The sequence below is a fragment of the Zootoca vivipara genome, chromosome 8 (genome assembly GCF_965207765.1).
Source record: "Zootoca vivipara chromosome 8, rZooViv2.hap1.1, whole genome shotgun sequence".
Taxonomy (NCBI): domain Eukaryota; kingdom Metazoa; phylum Chordata; class Lepidosauria; order Squamata; family Lacertidae; genus Zootoca; species Zootoca vivipara.
Genome location: NC_142591.1, coordinates 34434145 through 34455512, shown reverse-complemented (window position 1 = coordinate 34455512; position 21368 = coordinate 34434145). Strand labels below are relative to the sequence as shown.

The 21368-nt window shown below is 41.7% G+C and overlaps 1 protein-coding gene across 2 annotated transcripts in view; it reads right to left on the bottom strand.

The window, feature by feature from the left end:
- Window positions 1-7245: 7245 nt before the first annotated feature.
- The window catches only part of DIPK1C (divergent protein kinase domain 1C), a 31467-nt gene continuing 17344 nt past the window's right edge, over window positions 7246-21368 (bottom strand). The window contains exons 3-4 of one of the 2 annotated variants that reach the window (XM_035126365.3): window positions 18672-18836; window positions 7246-16735 (exon numbers count right to left, since the gene is read on the bottom strand). In XM_035126365.3, the coding sequence (XP_034982256.3) occupies window positions 16493-16735; window positions 18672-18836 (408 nt within the window). In that variant the 3' untranslated portion in view covers window positions 7246-16492. The remainder of the gene's footprint in view (window positions 16736-18671; window positions 18837-21368) is intronic. The other variant, XM_088675284.1, reaches the window with a different exon arrangement.

Here is a 21368-nt window from a genome sequence, read left to right as displayed (position 1 = left end):
CGGGGAGCACCGCAGGGCCTCCAGAGTCTGCCTGCCTCCTCCCACTCAGCCGCCCTACAGACCATTTGGGCAGCGCAGAGCCTACACACGCGGAGAGACGCATGGCTTGGGCACACTGCAGGCCCCGCGGTGAGTGCCGCCTGGCATTTTGTCACCCCCTCAGTGGTGACACCCGGGGCGCCCCATACCCACAGCACCCCTTCCTCTGCCCCTGCTTGTAGGGTCATGAAATGGTGTACCCGTCCAATCTCCCTTGCTCTGTTGAAGTGTGGTATAACACACTCATTGACTCAGCAGACAGGATTATCATCTGAAGATGGTACTGTGTCTTTTTAAAATATAGAAATGTTCGCTGTGGTAACATAAGTGGGCTTAGCTTTAATCAAGGGACCAAAATGGTAGCTTTGAGAAATTGTTGAGAACTTTAAGTGCAACAACTCCTAAGTTCCTCGTGTCTTGAAAGAAGCTTTAGCAACTGAACAGGTCTGAGTGTAGATACCATTACACTGTTCAGTAACTTCAGTCTCACACTGCTCAAGGAAATTCTAAAGTAAATCCTATTTCATTCTGAGTAACAGAAAGGCAAATTTGTTTGTACTGAAATGCAGTTTAACAGAGACATTTACATATATTTATATAAATTCTGCAAACACATCCTACATATTAATTTACAAAGTGGTTTGATTATCTCCTATTACTTGTGAAGCCCAGCATTCAATGACGTCTGTGGAATTCTCATGAATATTCTAGCTGTTGGTGGGAGTGAGTCTGTCATGGAATATTGGAAAGCTATGCAGCTGCTGTCAGGGAAAAGGAATCTCAACAAGACTGCGGCAAAAATTCACACAAAAACTGGGAACAAGATTTCTAGTTATAGGTAGGTAGCCATGTTGGTCTGACGTAGTCGAAACAAAATAAAAAAATTCCTTCCAGTAGCACCTTAGAGACCAACTAAGTTTGTCATTGGTATAAGCTTTCGTGTGCATACTTCTGTTTCAGTGTATATGAAGAAGTGTGCATGCACACGAAATTTTATACCCATGACAAACTTAGTTGGTCTCTAAGGTGCTACTGGAAGGAATTTTTTTATTTTGTTGGGAACAAGAGTGACTGTGCTGTTGTAAGGACACTGAAGGTCAAAACAGAATAGAAAAAGGGGAGCAGAAAAGTATGGGACTAAAATTTAATGCCCTGCTTTGTCTAAACGTAAATATAATCTAAACAAAACAGTTAATGGTGACATGGTTCTCATCTCAAAATGACATTTCACAACAGCAACCACACCAGTCCAGGGAAAACACAGTTGAAATATTGTCTAGCTAGTAGTACAGTATAGTGTTAGTGGAATGCAAGAGAGAGAGAGAGAGATGTACACTTTTGTGAAACAGACTTGTTCTGCTCTCAAGGTGACAGTGGCCTCTTTCCTCGTACTTAAACATTATACCCCATAATGCTCTCCTTCCAAACCGTGTAAGGTTCTCCTTACTGGTGCTTAATCATTCTAACAGAAACAAGTTGACATTAGGAATATACATTGTTAAGTTTTAAGACCAGCAGCATTAAAACAAAACAAAACACACAGCTGACCTTTGGCCCATCCAACTAGATCACCCAAAGCAAAATTTTAACATCACAGAGACTGGAGTCTCTGAATACCCAGTGTCTTTTTAAGATGCACGATTGTTAACATACTACAATGCTCTGAATGTTGCCCATGGGAAAGATGAAACAAAGCTCATCTCATTTAGAGCCGCTGAGAATGCTTAATGCCACATATTAGAGAAGTGGATTCTCTGCACAGCTTCCTTTTTAATAATGTGTGTGTGTTGGGGTGTGCTCATCCTCTTTCCCCCTGCCACTTCAGAGTTGTTGGGGAAGGGGAAAGCACATTAGTCATTATTTGTTATTGCATACAGAAAGGATGAAATATTTATATAATAACGATGTATGAATTATTAATCTTGTTTATTTTCTTAATTAAAAAGGCTCCCCCATCTTGGTGGCTCAGTGAAAGTGTGTGTTTTGGTGCATTGCACAATATATGATGTATGAAGTTTGCAAGTGGTTTTGAAAGGGGTAGGGGTTTGCCTAAAAAGCAAAGCATAGAGTCTGGGAGTCTTCTTCTGGATTCAGTGTTATCTATGGAGCTGTATGACTGTCTGTTTCCTGCTTGGGTTGTGGCCCTATCTGAAGAAAGCAGATCTTGCATCAACTATACACGTTGTTGTTATGTCTACATATGAGTGCAGCAATATCAATTGGTACAGAATGCACCTGCTAGAATGCTTGTAGGAGGCATTGTTGCTAGTTGCACTGCTTGTCTATTCATTTATGAGATCACTTTCAAGTGCTGGTTATAACATTTGAAGTTCTAAGGCTAAGCTATCAGTTGCTTGAGGGCCTTCCTGCACTCATACAAACCAAACCTATTCTTAAGCTTTCCTTTCTGCCTTTCTGATAAGGTTAATCATTATTAAACAAGTACCATAGACAGCGCCTTTTTGGTGGTAGCCTCACACGAATGGAATTCTTTCTCTAGAGCGTATGCCTGGCCCAATCTGCATTGGCCGTATGCCTAAATAGATTCTTGTTTTACTCTTCCTTGGGTTAAAGCTGTGTTGTGCTGCTGTGTTAATGAATTTCATTATTTAGTTCTGTTTTAATTTTTTTTAGCTGCCTTGGGAGGGCTAAATGCTGAAAAGGTGGAAGAGAGAGAAAAAGAAAGAGAGAATATTTTTACAGGATTCATCTAGACTTAATTTAGGTAATTCTCAAAACAACTGATAGTTTTGGGAATGCAGAAATTCCCCCCATGTCTCCTCTTAAAGTCATTAACAAAGGCCAATAGGGGTATACTGTACTAGATTTTTCCACAGCCATGTTTCAAAACATGCTCTCTCACAGTCTTAGGAATCCATTCCTGTTCATCTGTTTTGGGGGCTTTGCTGAGTTTGAGAGGATATGCTGGCAGAGATGTTCTTAGTAATTTGAACTGGCTTGACATTTCAACAAAGTAGAGATTCTTATTAAAAGTCATTGTTATTTGGATTATCAATGGCTGAAGCTGCTTTCTTAGTGGAATTAAAACCAGGAACTTTTAACCTAACAGGTTTCTAAACTGGGATATGGAACAGCCAGGCTACAACAGCTTATGTAAACACAAATATGACCAGTTCTTATGTCCTTTTGGTTTCACAAACCATCATCTGTTTTATCTTCCTCTGCATCCTTTAGGAAACTTCTGTCAAGAGTGTTTAATGCAACCAGCATTCCCAGAAAGGGAGTGAAATGAAGGTCACCCTGTGTTTTCACAGAACCTAAAGAGCTAATTTTATCATGCAAGATAGCCATGACAATGAGCAATTGCACTCTCAGGAAGAAGTGCAATTCTTTTATTAACATACAAATTGCTTCTTTCCAGCCCCTGGCTCTTTAAAATCTGGGTCTTTTATACACACCTAGGATTGCCATCTAACAACCTAGAGGTGGTGCTTGTCTTTCTAATACTGTACCTATGTTGAAACAAGAGAAGCTACAGAACCTTCTGTGCCACTTATCAGTTTTCACCCACTGGTCATCCTTTTGTTATTGTTATTACCCACCTTTCACCAGAAAGTCCCAGAGTGGGTTACAGCAATATAAAATACAGCATTAAAAACAGTCTAAAGCAAATTACAGCAAATTATTTTAAATCTGCTTCTGAATCTGTGGCCCTGGCTCTTTCTACCCATTTCCTCTACTCAGTGGTTCCCAACTGGTGGTCCCTGGTCCCAGGAGGTTCGTGAAACCATTCACATAGCAAAAATAACCATAGAGATATCAAAATGTCAAAATGTAGGGGGTCTAGCAGTATTTAGCTAATTGGGAACCACTGCTCTAGACCCACCACAGCACACACACACACACACACACACACACACACACCACAAACACACACACCAAGTGTTCCTATTTTCTTGGGACAGTCTCAGATCTACAAAAGCAATCCTGGTTTCTGATTTGATCCTGGAATGTCCCGCTTTTTCTTAGGACATCCCTATTTTCATCGGAGATATGTTGGAGGGTATGGAGTTATGCGACCCTGAACCAAGGAGATAAGTAATTATACAACCTTTAGAAGACATTTGAAGGCAGCCCTGTATAGGGAAGTTTTTAATGTTTAATGTTTTGTTATGTTTCTATATATGTTGGAAGCCGCCCAGAATGGTTGGGACCACCCAATCAGATGGATGGGGTATTATTATTATTATTATTGAATAGGGTGTCCCTATTTTCATTGGAGAAATGTTGGAGGGTTTGCACCACACCTGGTCTGATCCTCATTACTGCGGGTAGTTGAAGAGAGGACTATATACCCAGGCTTCTCACTTCCATTGCCCTACACACTTTTACCTCTGGGGCCACTCATCTCTGGAATACAGCCCCCCCCCCTGTGGTTGTCTATGAGTGAATGTGGTCCTTCTCCACATTCTCCTTGAATTAAAAGAATCTCAGTGTGCAGGTTGGGCAAGATTCCTTCCAGAAGCTCTGAAAAAAATGTTCATCCATGGGTAGATGGCCTGACTCAGGATGAAGTAAAGGCAGTAGATATGTCCTTTGTTCTCTCTATAAAGAAAGTAGGGTTGTCTGACCATGCATACATAAGTTTTGTATTTTTGCCAGGAAATTGTAATTAGGAGCCTCACTTAAATTTCCCACACGTCATGATCACATAGGTTCCTGAAGCACTCTGGCGTCAAGAGGGAAATTGTATATCAAGTACAAATCGTTAAGATGTTGCAAAATATTATTTTTTTAATAATGTTTGGAGGACAGGGGAGCAATAAAAAGATACTTGGGTGTGTTTTTTTTTAAAAAAAAAAGATGTAATATTTATAAACAATAAGTGTTTCAACTTTCCTGTACTGCTCAAGTAGTGTGTGCGCACCACAAAAAGCAGTTCTTCAGATGAAAAATGAGTCGAGGTTTGGAGGTAGTAATTAGTTCATTTACTTACTGGGGTCTCTGTTGTAATAGCCAAAAGCAGTGTCAGTATTTAGAGAGAAAAAGCTCTTGGCCAAGAGGAAAAAAGGGGCAGAGACACCAAATTATGGCTTAAAGGTTGGGTGGCAATGAACTCTACTAGCATTAGCAAGCATTAACATTTCTCAATGGGAAATCTCATTCCATTTCCCGGGACTGATAAGCCTTCTTAAAGCAATGCAAGTATGATTTAATCTCTTAGAAGTCCATTTCGAAAAGCTAAAGGTGCTCCCACAATAAAAAGGGGGCTAAACTCTTTCTGAATGCTGTGATTTTTACTGATTAAGTAAAAAAAAAAAAAGTTGGCTTTGGTAGTAGGCTGCATTTTTTTTAAAAAAAATCTGTTCTTAACATCTCTCTTAAATTGTTAGATTTTCCTTGTGTCTTTTAATATGTTCATTGTATTGGAAGACCGCATTGCTGTGGCTTCTCCTAGCCAGGCTTGATGCTTGAGTCCTAGTGCACTCCATGAATCCTTCCTATAATGCTGCCGCCACCGCCGTCCCCGAGTGGAGACCACCATTTAAATTTTCCCATAATGCCCCAGTGTGTTCCAGGATGGGCTGCCATTAAAATGCCCAGGAATAATACTATCCCAAGACATTGTGGGAAAATGGTTGCTAGCCATCTGTCAAGGTGCACAGGGTGGGGCAATTATCAATGCTGTGGTCGCTGTCAGGGTCTTGGGTTCTGGCAGATGCCTAAGGATGCCAAGTAATGATGCTAGCATCTCTCCTGCTCTTGCTGGGGGTGGGTGGGGTGGAAATTCTTAGAACTATGTGCCCTACTGTAATCCCTTCAGTCTAGGCTTCTGCATTAACTTTAGTGGAGTGTTATGCTATGCCACCTCTTTAGCAGGTCTAATATTCTGCCAGTGTCAGGGTGAGAACCAAGCTCAAAACCTGCACTTTGCTCCATTGCACCCCTGCAACACTCACATCCTCGCTTAGATTTTCTCCTGGCATTTGTGTTGCAAAGTCAGTATATCTCTGCTGTGCCACTGCAGCGTCATTCTGTTAACAAAGCAGAAGTTATTTGTGTTCCTACCCTGCCTAGTGACCATAAACCCAGAGACGGGATTATGCTGCAGGTAATCTGATACCATAAATTGATTTCCTGAGTCCCTTCCTGGCCCAGACTGTCAAGAGATACATTTACTCAACAAAGTACTATTTAATTCAGTAATGAGCAGTTCTTCCAAGATATATCCCTTTTAGAACACTTTTTTTTTAGTCCCATGGGTTGCTGTTCAAGCCTGAAATGCAAAGTTTAAAAACATGATACAGCAAGATAGATAAATAAATGAGGAATTGATTTCTTGCTAAGATTTTTACAGTATTGTATTCTGGGAAGTCAGTAAAGAAACTTGATACAGTAGAACCTCGGTTTATGAACACCTCGGTTTATGAATTTTCGGTTTATGAACACCGCGGACACATCTGGAACGGATTAATTCATTTTCCATTACTTTCAATGGGAAAGTTCGCTTCAGTTTATGAACGCTTCAGTTTAAGTACCCCGCGGACCGTCTGGAACAGATTAATCCACTTTCCATTACTTTCAATGGGAAAGTTCGCTTCAGTTTATGAACTCTTCAGTTTATGAACAGACTTCCGGAACCAATTGTGTTCATAAACCGAGGTACCACTGTACTGTATTTAAAAAAAAGAAAAATGAAGTCAGTATAAGCACTGGCCAAATGCATCATTCCTGAGTATTAGTTTAGAATCCGAATTTCTCAAATTATCAAGTTTGTTAGCCATTTAAAGGAATGATGAGTGCCATAATCTGTGTATGGGGATTGTGCTATTATTATTATTATTATTATTATTATTATTATTATTATTATTATTATTATTCCCCAGCCACTCAGGGCAGCTTCCAGCACATATAAAAACAGAATAAAACGTCAAACATTAAAAACTTCCTGATACAGGGCTGCCTTCAGATTTCTTCTAAAAGTTATGTAGTTCTTTATCTCCTTGACATCTGATGGGAGGGTGTTCCACAGGGTGGGTGCCACTGCCAAGAAGGCCCCCCTCCTGTCTACCTGTAACTTCACTCCTCGCAGTGAGGGAACCGCCAGAAGGCCCTTGGAGGTGGACCTCAGCAGCTGTTTTGACGGCAGACCTTCCTGTGAGGTAGCGAGTCCAAAGTTAATGGGCTCAGAGATGAGCAGACAAAGGCAAGCAAATATTCAAAATACACAGCAAGGTTCCTTGCACATAATAACATGGTTTTATTGAGAGAGTCAAGACCCTCAGTTGAGGAACTAGGATACAAATTACAGTTGAAAGCACAGGATTCCCTTGCAGGAGTAGCTGTATAGTTAAAACAGCTGACTTTTCTCGCCTCCTGTCATTAGTCATAATAGAACAGGGATCGCCAACCATTTGGGGCCAGTGGGACCAGTCACAAAATGGCTGTCATGGAGGTGTGCCGTGATACAAAATGGCAGCCACATCTAAAAGAGCAGAGGACCACAAAAAGCTGCAAGCATGCAACACATCACACCACTTCCCGAAATCAGTAGGAAAAGGCACCACCACTGTGCTTACTCATGGAGAAAAGTTGCCAGCACCTCTCACCTGTTCAGAACGGAAGAAAAGGTGGGTGTCTGATCCTGGCAGCCCATGAATGCGAGCACATGTTCAATGTGGCACAGCATGATTGTTTGCAGGAAGAGCAAATAGTATTTCCTGCACAGTGGATAGTTGCTGAGGCCTTTCTCAGATACCATAGAAGGTATTGGCAGACACACTTGCCTCCATAGACACCATGTAGGTGGTCCCTGATGGTATAGGATAGGATAGTTTTTTCTCAAAACTATCTAAGTTTGAGCATGGCGTTCAAGCAATAGCAGTCACTAAAAGCTTTGTGAATTTGTACTGCACTGCAATAAATTAATCTGTTTTCTCCTCATCTCCTTCCATCAATAACTTGTCTGAATTTGCCCCCTCATAGCATCAGGCTCTTCCTGCCTTCTCATAAGGAAGAGAAGCATATGTAAGTATCAGGGGTTGCCAGGGAGGGGAGGGGAAAATCCCTTATTTCTGCTGGTATGCATCCTGAAAAGATGGAAGAGAAATTTAGTTTCTGAAACAATATTTGAACCAAAACACAACTATCCTTCAGAAGTCAAACTTCTCTGACTTTTACAATGCAGTTCTCTTACGTGTAAAAATGCAAATGTTAGGAAAAAGAGTGCATACAAATTTAAGTACGAGTGAAAGTAACACACACGCAAATGTAAAATAGCATGCAAAAAATTCTTCGTTTGTAGGGATCCCCCCCCCTTGTGTGTTGGTTATTCCTGAGCTGTTAAGCATAGGAGTTTTCCTCCTCTTTACTGGAACACACACACACACACACACACACACACACAATATTAGGGGAAATATTGATGAATTTTCATGAGGAGCTTTTAAAATGGATTTGCAAACTGGTGTGGAAGTGTGGGGAACTTAATTTAGGACTGGGGAAAATGAGAAACCCAAATTGACAGCTTTGTCCATCTGCTAATGAGGTCACCTGTAATTCAACAAAATACAGACCTGGAAAACAAGACAGGAAACCCTAGAAATAATCGGAAGCACATTTCTCCCCTTTTCTGCTGGCACATTTGCAGCAAGGAACCCCATATTGATTCTATTACCAGATACAGTACCAGAGAGACTGTGTGAGGGATTTGAGACTTATTAGAGGAAAACTTTAAAGGAAGCCAGTTTGGGAGTTGTCAGAGCAGATTATTCAAAGGCATGGAAAGAAGCCAAGGAAAACACAATGAAGAGAAACCAGAGCAGGTTCCATGAGATTTATTGCTTCAAAAAGTTCAGCACTCTTTTCATATTGGTGTTTAAATGTTGTCGTTGGGCTTTATGGCACAGTAATCACACAGCAGTGATATCACAATAAATAGCAGCCTTTGCAAACACGTAATAGCAGAATCTACCACCGCCCCTCGCCTCTTAATAAAATGTAACACTCTTTGGCAAGAATTTTATGGAGAGAAACACCCCTATAAAAATCAATGTCTGTTTTATATTAACATTTTGAGCACTGGCACAAGCCATCTCCATTGGTCAGGGGCTGCTTTTAGTTTCTTGCTGTGTGTTGAGGCTGCTTCTGAGCTACATTAGTTTTTCTTAAAAAAGCATTTTATATGTGTTATAATACTGTGACACCAGATGGCGCTGTTGGGGCCCTTCATCTGCCAACATGATTTCCCACTTTGAGGTTTACAATGCGTTTTTCTGGAATGTTTTTTTTCCATGTATCTAGATCCAGCCTCTGCAGTGAAGGCATCAGTTCCACTGGGGATGGTGCAGAAATCTGCTTTTCAGCATGGGAAATGCATTCAAGCAAATGCCTCGCTAAATCCTGGCAACCACAATTTAGTGGCCATTTGTTTCTTTGAGGTCACTATTTAGGGATGACCAGAGGAACAAGTGTCACTTTTTCTTCTTCAGGAACTTCTTTGCCTCCAATTATTATGGAGTATCAAAAGCAACAACAAGCAGTCTCAAAGACCACTTTTTTGCCATTTAATCACACAAGCTGTAGATGCAGGGGAAAACAAGGCCACTGATTGTGTGTTGTACATGCAGGAGGGTAGCTTTTGATAGTTCATTAGAAGGAACATATTGAAGGAAAGAGCAGTCTCCTGTCTTGCTGGTGGTCTTCAAGCAAAGGATGTTAGAGATGGAGGAGAAATTTGATTTGGTTCACATTATTATTACTACAGTATTAGTATTTTTGTTTGTTTGTTTGTTTGTTTTAATAATAATGCCCTTCATCATAAGATCTCAGGGCAGTTCACAGAATAAAATACACGATAAAAACAAGTAAATAAGTAAAACAAAACAGAAAAACAATAACCTCCCTTATTGCCACAGACACATTTAAAAGGCTGTAGGATACTAATCAGCCAAAGGCCTGGTTGAAGAGGAACTTTTTCGCCTGGCACCTAAAATATATATAATGCAGGTGAGCATACACAAATCACACTTTCTGAAAAAATACTTAATAATATGGGAAGCAAAACACAGCCATCCTTCAAAATTTACACTTCTCCATATTTTGGAATGCCATACTCTAGCCCAAGTTGCACGTACAAAAATGCATATACTAGTGCAAAGTGTATATATTTGTGGAAAAATAACATAGAACTATATTGTAGTAGGGGAAAGTGCATACAAAAATGTGTATATCAGGAGAAATTCACACTGCAATGCAGATGAATTTTCACGAGGACTTTTGCAAACTGGCAAATTTGGCCACCCTTAGAGGCTGCTAGAGAGATCTATTGAGGGTTCTCTTCCTCTGGATCTGCTGCTTGGACCAGCATATTGGACTAGGTGGCTGACAACAATCCTTCAAAGCAATGGTTCTAGAGTTCTGCAGTTCTTAACTCAGCAAGTCACAGGATCATTGGACAGGTGAAAAGGGCACCACCTGCCTTAGACAGACAAGATGGTGCCCCCCCTCCCCATTTCACATACAGAAACTGGCCAGACCTGGCACCTGAATGTCACTTGAACACTGACAACGGGAAGCAGGCTAGCGGGCATAGAGCAGGTATCAAAGCCAACAAGTTGGATCCAGAGCAGTAGGAAGGATGCCATTGCATTTTTGCAAGGGTGTGTGTGTGTGTGTGTGTGTGTGTGTGTGTGTTTCAATTGCTCTCATTTCTATTGCAATTCATTGAAGAGTCAGGGCTGAACCCAACATTCATAAATATAACAGAGAGAGGTGGGCCTGCACAAGGGTGCTGGTGTGCTAAATGGGCTTGTTTAGGTACATTCATAGATGAAATACATCAAGAATCTGTGCGTTTTTCTCACGGGCAGGTCATTACCTTCACAAATGTGGGGAGGCAAATTAACGTTCATTAATGCCTGGCATTCAGACATTTTTGATGCTTAGGATTAACAGCACCAGTTTGTCCTAGTAACCCTAATAATGTATTGAAAGAAATCATCTTGAAATTCTTGTGGCTTCCCACAGAAATTAATTCCATTGCATTTAAATCCCTGCTTAACCATAAAGCTTACTTGGGTGGGCTGCAACTCTCAGTTTACCCCAGCTCGGATGGTTGCTTGTGTGGATAAATGCTGTAAGTGCTATAAAAGTGCTTTCACTACCACAAAATGCTATATAAAAAAAGATTAACAACATATTTTTCAAAAAAAATCAATTATTTTCTCATCTTGAGGAAAAACTGTTTTTCAAGGTCAGCAGCTCCTTCTCATTTCATGCGCAGTATTATTTTTAAATTTACTACCTCTTCCAGATCTTCTGTAGAAAAGGTGTTGTGAAAAGCCTTTTAAAAGCTGCTAACAATGAATTTTTGTATTAGCATTCGCTAAGGGTATAATCTACATCCTGCTGAATGGAATGGCTTCATTGTTTTAAAGGTTCTGGGTTTCAGCTAATCATACCTCAGTGGCAGAGCACACATCTGTGCAAATAATAATCCAACTGATTTCAAATAGGATTAATGTAAATTGCACTGCATATACACGTCTGCTCAAAACTGAGCCTTACCGAATTCAATGGGACTTACTCCCAGGTGTAAGCATAGGATCGCAGCCTTCATCTGCCTGGCCAAAGAAGGCAGATCCATGGTATGACAGCAGGTCTCCCATGTGTTGATTTGGGGGAAGCAAACCTGCACCGGTTCACATCTCACCTCTGCAATGAACATAGCATGTGGTCTAAGGTAAGCCACACTCAAAGCCTCCCTTGCAAATCCGAAGATAAGAATATTGACTTATGGGACTGTTACAGAAGATTATAACTCAAGAATACATTAGAAGTGCTTTGAACACTTGGAAGCACTACATAAAACTTTAGTATTAACCATGATCATCATTACCCTCGCCCTGCATATAGCTATGTTGCTCTGGGCCTTAACAAATGGGGATACACATTTCTTCTCGGGGTCACCAGTTGTGGACGATAGATCAATCGAGCAGCACTCTTGGCCATTTGTGGAATTTCTTGATCTACAACCAAGATGGACTGAAGTAAACTTTAACCTGGTAGGAGGCCTGATTCTTCTGCCACAGCATATACAAGTGCTTAGGGTGAGTCCTAAAAAAACCGGTACCATTTTGGGCTTTTTCGACAGACATATATGAAAAGCATGTTTAGGATCAGGGTGTTTAGTCATTGCTTAAATCCTAGCATGCTGGATTTGGCCTTTGCAACACAGACATTTTTAAACAGCTAAAACCAGATGGATACAGGTTAAGTATAGGGACACGTTAAAAGATCCTGACACAGGTATTGCGAAAACTTGCATGAACATATAAAGTTGCCTTCTACAGAGTCAGTTTTATTACTGGTAAGTAGCTGCTAGCTGGCATTGTTCATATTGGAGCTGTGTGCACGTTTTTTACAGTCAAGGGATTCAGCCCAGAAGCTGGAAACAGCCACAGTTCATTGGGTTAAGAGGGAATGAAACGAGTGAGATAAAAACTCAATGGTCTGAACATCAAAATGTGTTGCTATATTTAGGTTGCACTCTTGAATCACTTGGTATGTGATGTGATCTATCAGTTTCGTGGGGCCCCATCTGAGCAAGCGGTTTGAGAAGTCCCTGTAGCACCAAGGCTAGCAGAACAAATCTTGCACTTTTCTGTTTGATTTCTAAAGGCCTTTCCGAGGATCAAACTATAGAAAGCAGCATTGAACATGCCTTTGCAGTTAACATGCATTTTGTTTTGTTTTGCTTTGCTTTATGCAAATTGAAGCTGGGGTGGGGGTGTTTTATAATTATCAATATCACAGAAAGCAAGGAGGGTAATTTAACCCTTTCTTCCTCTGTTGCTTTTCTAACCAAAAACCCTCATTTGAAGCTGCTGTTTGCATTTGGAAAGAAATCCCCCTTTAGGGTCAGGAGATGCTATTCCAGAAAACATTTATAACTGATAGACAAAAAATAAATGTGCATCAGGCTTAGATAGTCATATAAACTCATAGGATGTGTGTCTCTGTGTGGCGATGGCTGTGCCCATTTTGGCCACACTCATCTCTTTTTGGCCCTGATCACCATTGGCATATGACACCCAGGAAGGAATTCAACGTAGCACTATGGCAATTGTTCCATGAGGACAACCATTTCAGCTTGCCAGACAGACGATCCCCTCTCTTCTCCCCAAGCTCTTTTGGAAATTCTCCCAAACCGCCCATAGCCAATTTGGGAAGCGCAAAAGGAGGCGGTGGGGGGAGGAAAGCCCATTTTGTTAGCAAAAGAACTTGCACAGGCTTCTGCTAGTGGGGCTCTTAATTGAATCTGCCTCCCCCCACCCAAAGGGTTGGCCAAGAGGGAATGAAGCCCTTGGATTGAGAAAGGGTCCCCAACCCACTTTAGAGATTAACATGTGATTCAGTGGCAACAAAGCCATTTATGACCAATCTCTTGCAAGATTTCTTGGGGCATGTTTACAGCTAACGCAGTCATAAACAGAGACTATGCCATATCTTATCCAGATGCCTGAGGAAGAAGTAACGAAGACAGCGATTGATCCTAACAGAAATAAACAGTGTTGCAGCCAGCTTTGGAAAGTGTTCATATTCAAACTGGGCTCCTGTTTAAAAATGTCACCACCACCCCCTGAGCTTTTCTCCAGGGCAAGGCAGCTAGATAGACAGGCAGGCAAGCACAATTTGAATGTTGTGTGTTTTGTCTACGTGTCTCACTCTGCAGATTTGTGTGTTGAAGCACTGTGATTTATTTTTTTAAGAGTTCAATTACCCAGCAGTGACAAAGTTCATTGTTATCGAAGATCAGTTCAGTTTCAGATGATTATTGTTTTTATAGACCGTCAATAGGAACCAGAAAATCAAGATTGCGGTCTGGAACTTTGACATCACTGCAACTTAAGACAGTAAAATGGATGGAATCTTGCAACAAGCCCAGGCTGTCTAACCCAGATATATGTACCTGAATGAGCAAAATGAGAGATTGCTGTTGGCTGGGAAATACCGTTCTCAAATTTCATGTCATCTATAAATCCATTGGGTAAACATAGTTAATTCTCCCTTAGAGATTATTCCAATGTAACATTTAATGTACTCAATAACCTGTGATTGTATCAGCGGGAAAGTCATATTGGAATAGGAGTGCATACAGGTTTACTTTTCTACAGAAGCCAGGGGAGGTTTCATTGTCCTTGGGAGAGGGCACACACATTCCTGATGTAGATCTTTCCTCCTTCTGCTTGTGGGAGAATTTTGTGGTTTGCCTCAGGTGTCAAAATGTCTTGGGCCAGCCCTGGAAAAAGTTGTATGGCTAAATCTGACCAAACAAAGGCTTCAACAGTTTAGAACAGGCATCCCCAAACTTTGGCCCTCCAGATGTTTTGGACTACAATTCCCATCTTCCCCGATCACTGGTTCTGTTAGCTAGGGATCATGGGAGTTGTAGGCCAAAACATCTGGAGGGCCGCAGTTTGGGGATGCCTGGTTTAGAACAAAAAGCACTCAGCACAATCCAACTACCAAGCTTAGACTGGTTGTTTCTGGTTCTCCAAGTAAATCAGATTTATTAGACACTTCTCACTTTTTTTTTCTCCCTGGAGTCCTGCCGCTACTTGACTCTACCATAAACACAGCTCTGGTCCATTGCTGGCTGAAGCCCCAGATGTTCAAGGGCTCATGCGCGAAGTATGAGGATGAAAATGGTCATCTGTCATGGATGCTTTAGCTGAGATTCCTGCATTGCAGGAGGTTGGACTAGATTACCCCTTGGGTCCCTTCCAACTCGAAGATTCTATGAAATTCATCTCCTAAGGCCCATATTACAATCAAGCACACCATTGCATATCTTTTCCTCTGCAGATGGAAAAACAGTTGGATTGTGTGGTTTTTGAGTGAAAAAATGGCAGGGGAGATGAGTTAAGCAACCCCACCCACTCCCATTATTTGTCTGCTCAAACTCAAAGGTTACTGAGACTGATATTGGTTAAAACAAACATTCATTCCATGTCTTCTTTGGACCTGCGTCTGGGTTCAATGAGGTTCTGGCAGCTATTAAGATGATCTTTACTCACAGAAGTGCACAGTGCCAAAGAAACTAATCAGTTTCAAGAAACAATCCCTCGTCTGGTGGAAAGTGTGACAAGTGCCCTCTCTTCAGCCAAGTCTTCCAGGCAGCTGCCTGGAGTTGCTCTATTATTTTCCACCAGGCAACAGAGTGCTTTCTGAGCCAAGAGCTCTGCTTTTATGAAGCTCACATTTTCAACAATTGGAACTTGCATAATTCCTTTTTAAAAATCAGTGAATTCCAGTTTGGTATTGCAGGTACACACAAATAATTAATTTGCTTTGCTAATGAAAAGTTTGTGAGGAAGAGTTTAACAGGACCGTGCTCATGGACTAAACAAATGGCAAGATGGAGTGGACATAATACACCTAAAGAATTTGTGGTGCAGAGCCATAATCTACACCCATGAGGTGACATTGTTCAGCTTACAGCTTCAGGGCACTGAAGAAATTTGCCATATGTAGTTACATTTATTAAGTCTTGTCAAGAAGACAAGTGTCCCACCTTTTCAGGGATTTTAAGGTAGACCACCACTCTGGGTTATGACCTGACAAGCCAAGTGCAAGGCTCCGTATTTCTTGACTCTGGTCCCAGTCCTTCCGGAAGAGCCAATTCCTTTGGTTCAATCAGTGCTGCAGTTTCACAGAAATAGTGAAGTAATGGCCCAGGCTGAGCTTGGGATGAGGTACGTGGGGTAGCCAATTTTGTGCTTAATTTAACTACAGTTCCCATCATCCTTGTCCATTGGCCATGCTAGCTGAGGCTGATGGGGGTTGCAGTCCAACAGAGGGCACAGGGTGGCTTACCCCTGGCTTGGGATCCCAACCTTTGTAAGCTTGATGCTGTTTTATTGTAGTCAATGGGCAAAACAGTTTTATTGTAACCACTGGGCTAAACATTGCTGGTTTATTTTGACTTAAATAGTGATGGGTGGCAGGCAGCGAGAAAACTATCCTTCGTTCCAACATCTATTCCCTTTCTTGCTAACAAAGATCTTAGTCTACACAATCTCTATTGAATAAAACATTAATTAGGTGACCACTCCACCCCAGCTCTTTATTTTCAAACTAGAATTAATCTTACAAAGCTGTTCTCCCCCCTCCTCCATCTCCAAAGCACATCTGAAATTTAAATGTTGTTCCACCCTTGGGTCAGACATTAGTTTGGATGGGTGCTGCTGCTTTTTGGATAAACAATATAATGCAAAATAACAGCAGGGGAGAAGCAGCATGGGTTCAGGAACGAAGCAAAAGCAGAGTCCAATAAAAAATTATTTTGCATTTCAAAGAGAATTAATAATAAACATGCTACCTCTTCAATCACAGTTTTGAAAAGCACAGTCAGAAGTCATTAAGTGGAAATTAATTCTACTGAATGGAAGCAAAAAAAACCTGAAAGTCCTTCTTCCCTGAATAGTAATCATTGGTGAATTTGATGAGGGTAGCTACCAGATTTCTGAAGTTCCTTTTGACTGGCTCGAAGCAAATAGTATAACTCTGAAAGAGAATGTGAAGAATGGCTCTGATGATGGCCAATGTCCTTGGTGCTGGCTTCTGCACAATCCTGCACTGCCTTCTGTAACTGCAGCTGTAGGGGAAAGGAGACGGCAGATCCCATGAAGTTGAGAGAAAACCAGGGACGGAATATTTTTTCACAGATGACCTGTGGAAAGGGAGAGAGAGAAGCAGTAATTCACACACAAGATCTTTTATTCCCATCCAACTTTAAGGTTAAGATCTTCACGCAAAATATATTTTGTGGATGTGACTGGACTATTGTTAAGTCATATAATTTATCTAAGTTCAGTAATAAGTTCTAATGTTTTTGGCTCTTTGGAAGCAGGAAACCTGCATTCTATGGTTGATTAAACCAACTGCAAACTATAGTGCACTCTGTCACCTTACTCGCAAAAGGAGTGTATATGCTCTCTCCTGGCATTTAAGGAATGCATGAAGACACAAGGTGTGTTGTAGCCACACACACACACACACACACAATCCCTGCCTCCCATGTGCCCATCCCCATCACCCTCTGATCTTTCCATGTTGAGTGGGAAGGTCTCATGGGGAATATTCATTTTCTATTATTTCCTATGACCTATGATTGAGTGCCAGCAAGAATAAAAGAGGACAGACAAAGGCTGTCCATCCCTAGTGACAACAAAGGCTTCTAATTCATTCAGAATGATAGGTACAAGAGCCCATTTTCTTCCACTCCCAAAAAGCATCCATAGCTGGAGTCACCAGTTCACACACAAGTCCATACATCACTTGATCTCACAGCTGACAGCTGGGCTACATGGTACACCTACAATGGGAATGCCACCCAAAGCAGCACTCCTGTGGCAAGCTTTTCTTTCTCCATGGCATAATTGTCTAGAGTCTTCTTCACTCCCGATCGTTCCCCTATTACTATGCAAAGGAACACCAGGAAGCCCCCTGCCATCCGCACAGTGTGGGCATCTGGAACCTATGAAGGTACAGTTGATATGTGCAAAGGCTTCCATGCAATCCAGAACCGCAGTCATGCAGGGTTCTAGGTAGCAATTGTGCCTTTGAACAGGTAGAGCTGTGCATGTGAAGGGTCCATCCTTACCATGTAGTGTTGTTCATGTGGATGCCACTGCTTGGTGGGGGCCCCCTTCTGTGTAGAGCAGTGCAGGAGCTATGATGTAGGGCTGGGCGATGTATTGGTGCATCGTCCAAAATCAGTTTGAACTCCACCTTGTGATAATGGTTTCATAATATTTTACATGGCGACATATCATGATTCACAATGTGGGTGTGGGTACTATGTAAAATATTGTGATGTGGAGAAAACCGTGAAACTGGCCATTGCTTCTCTCATGATTCCTGCTGCCCCTGTTGCTCTGTACTATAAAATAACAGTTGTAACAATATGTTAAAGGTAAGTAAAAAAACGTATCAGTTTTAGACCCCTAAGTAGTAGCAGTTGCCGCCACATTATCCCGTTCACCTCTACATAGTTACATCCTTATTTCCGACATCGTGATATATTGATATATTGTGATATTTAGCAGATGATATATCACAATGCTGAAAATGAGATATCACCCAGCTTTACTATAACGAGTGAAAGGGACTTAGAAGGACTTGACAAGTGATGCAATGCCATTACAATGTGAGATTTCCTACCCTCTGTGCAACACCTTTGGCTACTGTTGGAAGTTAGCTATCCTGACAAAGCAGTGACGCTGCATCAATGTGGTATCACTTGATGTTACGGCAGCAAGCAAAATTTGCCACGGGGGTGCCATTTTTGGCAGCAACCCTGTACCAGCCATGGAACGCTGCCACTTTAGATGTCACTCATCTTCACTGAAACACACATTGCTTGAGGTGATGATGCGGCAAGATGCGAAACTCTCCCTGTGTTGATGACATCTGTGAAAGCTTGTTCATCCATGGAAGCTACTGCTTGGAGCTGCAGTCATTGAGCGGTGTGCATGCATGTGTGAATAAGTCCTTAAGTGACAGTCGCTCGCAGCATCATTTATTTTAAACTTGCACTTTCATGGGTATTTTAAAGTCAAGACATGCACCCAGTAAGGGAGACAAATAAGCCCGTAGCCACTCACTTGGAGGTTGTTATTAGCTCTCTCTGCTCCACATTTTCGGCTCCTCAGGTCACACTTCGAAAAGCAATCAAAAAAATTACAGTCTTCATTGCCTGTGCAGTTCTGCTCAAGGATGTCTCTCATTTTCGGTTCAAAGAAAGCCATGTCTACGTCAATAGCCACCACCTGCAAACCAGAATAATGCATTCAAGGGTGACAACAGTCCGTGCAAATTGCCACTTTTCTGCTCTTGTTGTTCCTGAGCCCTGAAGACTGCTGATTCAAGCATTCCGAGATGAATGCAAGAGAAAATTAGAAATTACAAGTGGAAGAGCTTTACCTGATTAGTTCTGCAACACCAAGGCTGAAAACAGAATTGCATGAGTAACAGACAAACTTTGGCGTGAAAGGAGGGGAAGTTCTTCTCAGAGATCCCTGAGAAAATGGTAGCCTCGGAATAAGGTAGGTCAATTCTCCTTAACAAGGGGAGTGGTTTCTGTGATAACATAAATTCTGTTCCATTTGGTCTAGCAAGCCCCACCACCCTCAGAGGCATAACACTAGCAATCCAATGGGAAACTGACCCTTCCCATAGCCCAGCTTTGCATACAGAAGGTCTCAGGTTCAATCCCTGATATTCCTATTTAAAGGGATCAGAAAGACCTAAGTCCTGCTGTCAGCCAGAGGAGACAAAATAAGAGGCTTAGCTCAATGGGCAAATAGCCTGACCTTGTATCAAAGAACTTCCTATGTTCATGTGACCAAATGGCGCACCCATTGTGTGCAATTCAGTAATTTTAGACGCTGAACTTAGTGGATGTACAGCTACCCGCCCCCCTTGAGACAATACGGTATTTGCTTCCAATTGTGATGATTTCTCTCCTTCTCTTCCCCCCCCCCCCAGCTCCTACTGTTCCATGCTTTACATCTGCTACATTCCTAACACATTAGAGCAAAAACGTTAAAATAAAGCTTGGCAATCCTGAAAAAATAAAAATAAAGTCAACATCTGACCATGTGCAGTTTCATGTTATAAATTCAATCATTTACTGTGGCTGCAGCTATTGGTTTTTTTGCCTGGGGGTGTTTGTCTGTGAAATTTCCACTGTCCCCATGACAACTATGGGTGGGTTTTTAACTTTCTTTTTCTGGCACATCTATAGCACAGACCTCATCCTTTTGGTCTTCTGGAGTCACCATGTCACCAGGTCATTTTCAACTTATCAAGATAAAACATTTTCATTCCTTCTATGAAAAAATGAAATTGCTTCACGAACTGCTCCATTACGTCTGTTTTTCAAGTACATGCATTTAACCTATTTCTGAGATGCTACATTCTCCACTGTTGGTGGCATCAACTGCTGAGGAATCCCCAAGTCCAGATACTCTCCATGGCTGTGGGGCAACAAGAAGAAAACCATTTAATATCCAAATAAGTAAGCTATTTCCACCCTCTAGATCAGCAAAGGTTTGTGCAGAGATTTTATGTATAGTCCAAGGAATCCAAGGAGCTCAAAGCAGAATACCCCTGACCCCATTTTTTTATTACCAACCTTGTGAGGGAGATTAGGAAGGAGAAACTGTGAGTGGCCCAGGAATAGTGGGAACTTGGGAACTTGAATTTAACATCCCCTAGAAAACACATACCCACATCAGTGCTGCTCTTCTGAACTGGGATAATTGTAAAGCAGGGATATAGGAGAACCCTGGTCCTCCAGATAATCTTGGACTTGGAAATTCCATCAGCCCCAGCCAGCTTGGCCAATGGTCAGGGATGATGGGAGCTGTAGACTAACAACATCTAAAGGGCCAAGGGTTCCTCACCTGTTTTAATGCTTTAGAAATGTAGACAACTGCAACTTGCTGAAGTGGGGCTACTGCTGAACTGTGAGCCTCATCAAGCCAAGTCTTTTGACAATGTGTGTGTGAGTGTGTGCTTGCAAACAATAGAAGGAATAAGGGCTCCACTTTGGAGAGACTTTGTCAGGTATCTAGGGCAGGGATAACCATCCTTCACAAAACTGATATTCACATTTTGTTCTGCACATACCTTTCTTGGTTTTAAAAGGGGAGAAAAAGATATAAATGTGTCCAGAATACACCACAAACTGCAAATAGATTGAGAATCTGGGAAGCCTTCAGTTCAGCTGGTTGGAGGGGTAGTGGTGATGTTTGTTATGACTTTGTTCTGAGGGTTTCAGGGGCATACCTGGCACTCAGCCAGCACAGCAGGGTTTCCGCAAAATCCTGTTGCCCCTCAGCCAGCAGATTTTCAGTATAGGATTACACCCTTAAAGCAAAAGGAGTTGATAATAGTGCTTCTAATGATATTTGCCTGCCAACTTCATGTTCATTCTGTGGATAATGTGAACTGTGAATTCTAGTCTCCAAGCTGTCAATGCAACACTTTCTACAGTGGACACTCTTTTCACTTGAAAAACAACAAAATTTAAAGTAATGGGGAGTGAGAGAAGAAAAGGCAGCTTTCAAACCCGCAGTTGTCTGAGTGACGGGGTGAAAGAACTGAACTTGAAATGGCCCTCTCATTTTCTGAGCAGACCTCAAGGAGAGTACAGCTTGAAGCGTTTTTGGAAGACTTATTGGAAAGCTTTAGAAGACTGACACACCCTGGGGCCTTTCGCAAGTTCATGCAGGCAATATCAGAAACATATCTAGTATGTAGCATTCTGCAGCTTGCTCTAACTTCACCGAGTTCCT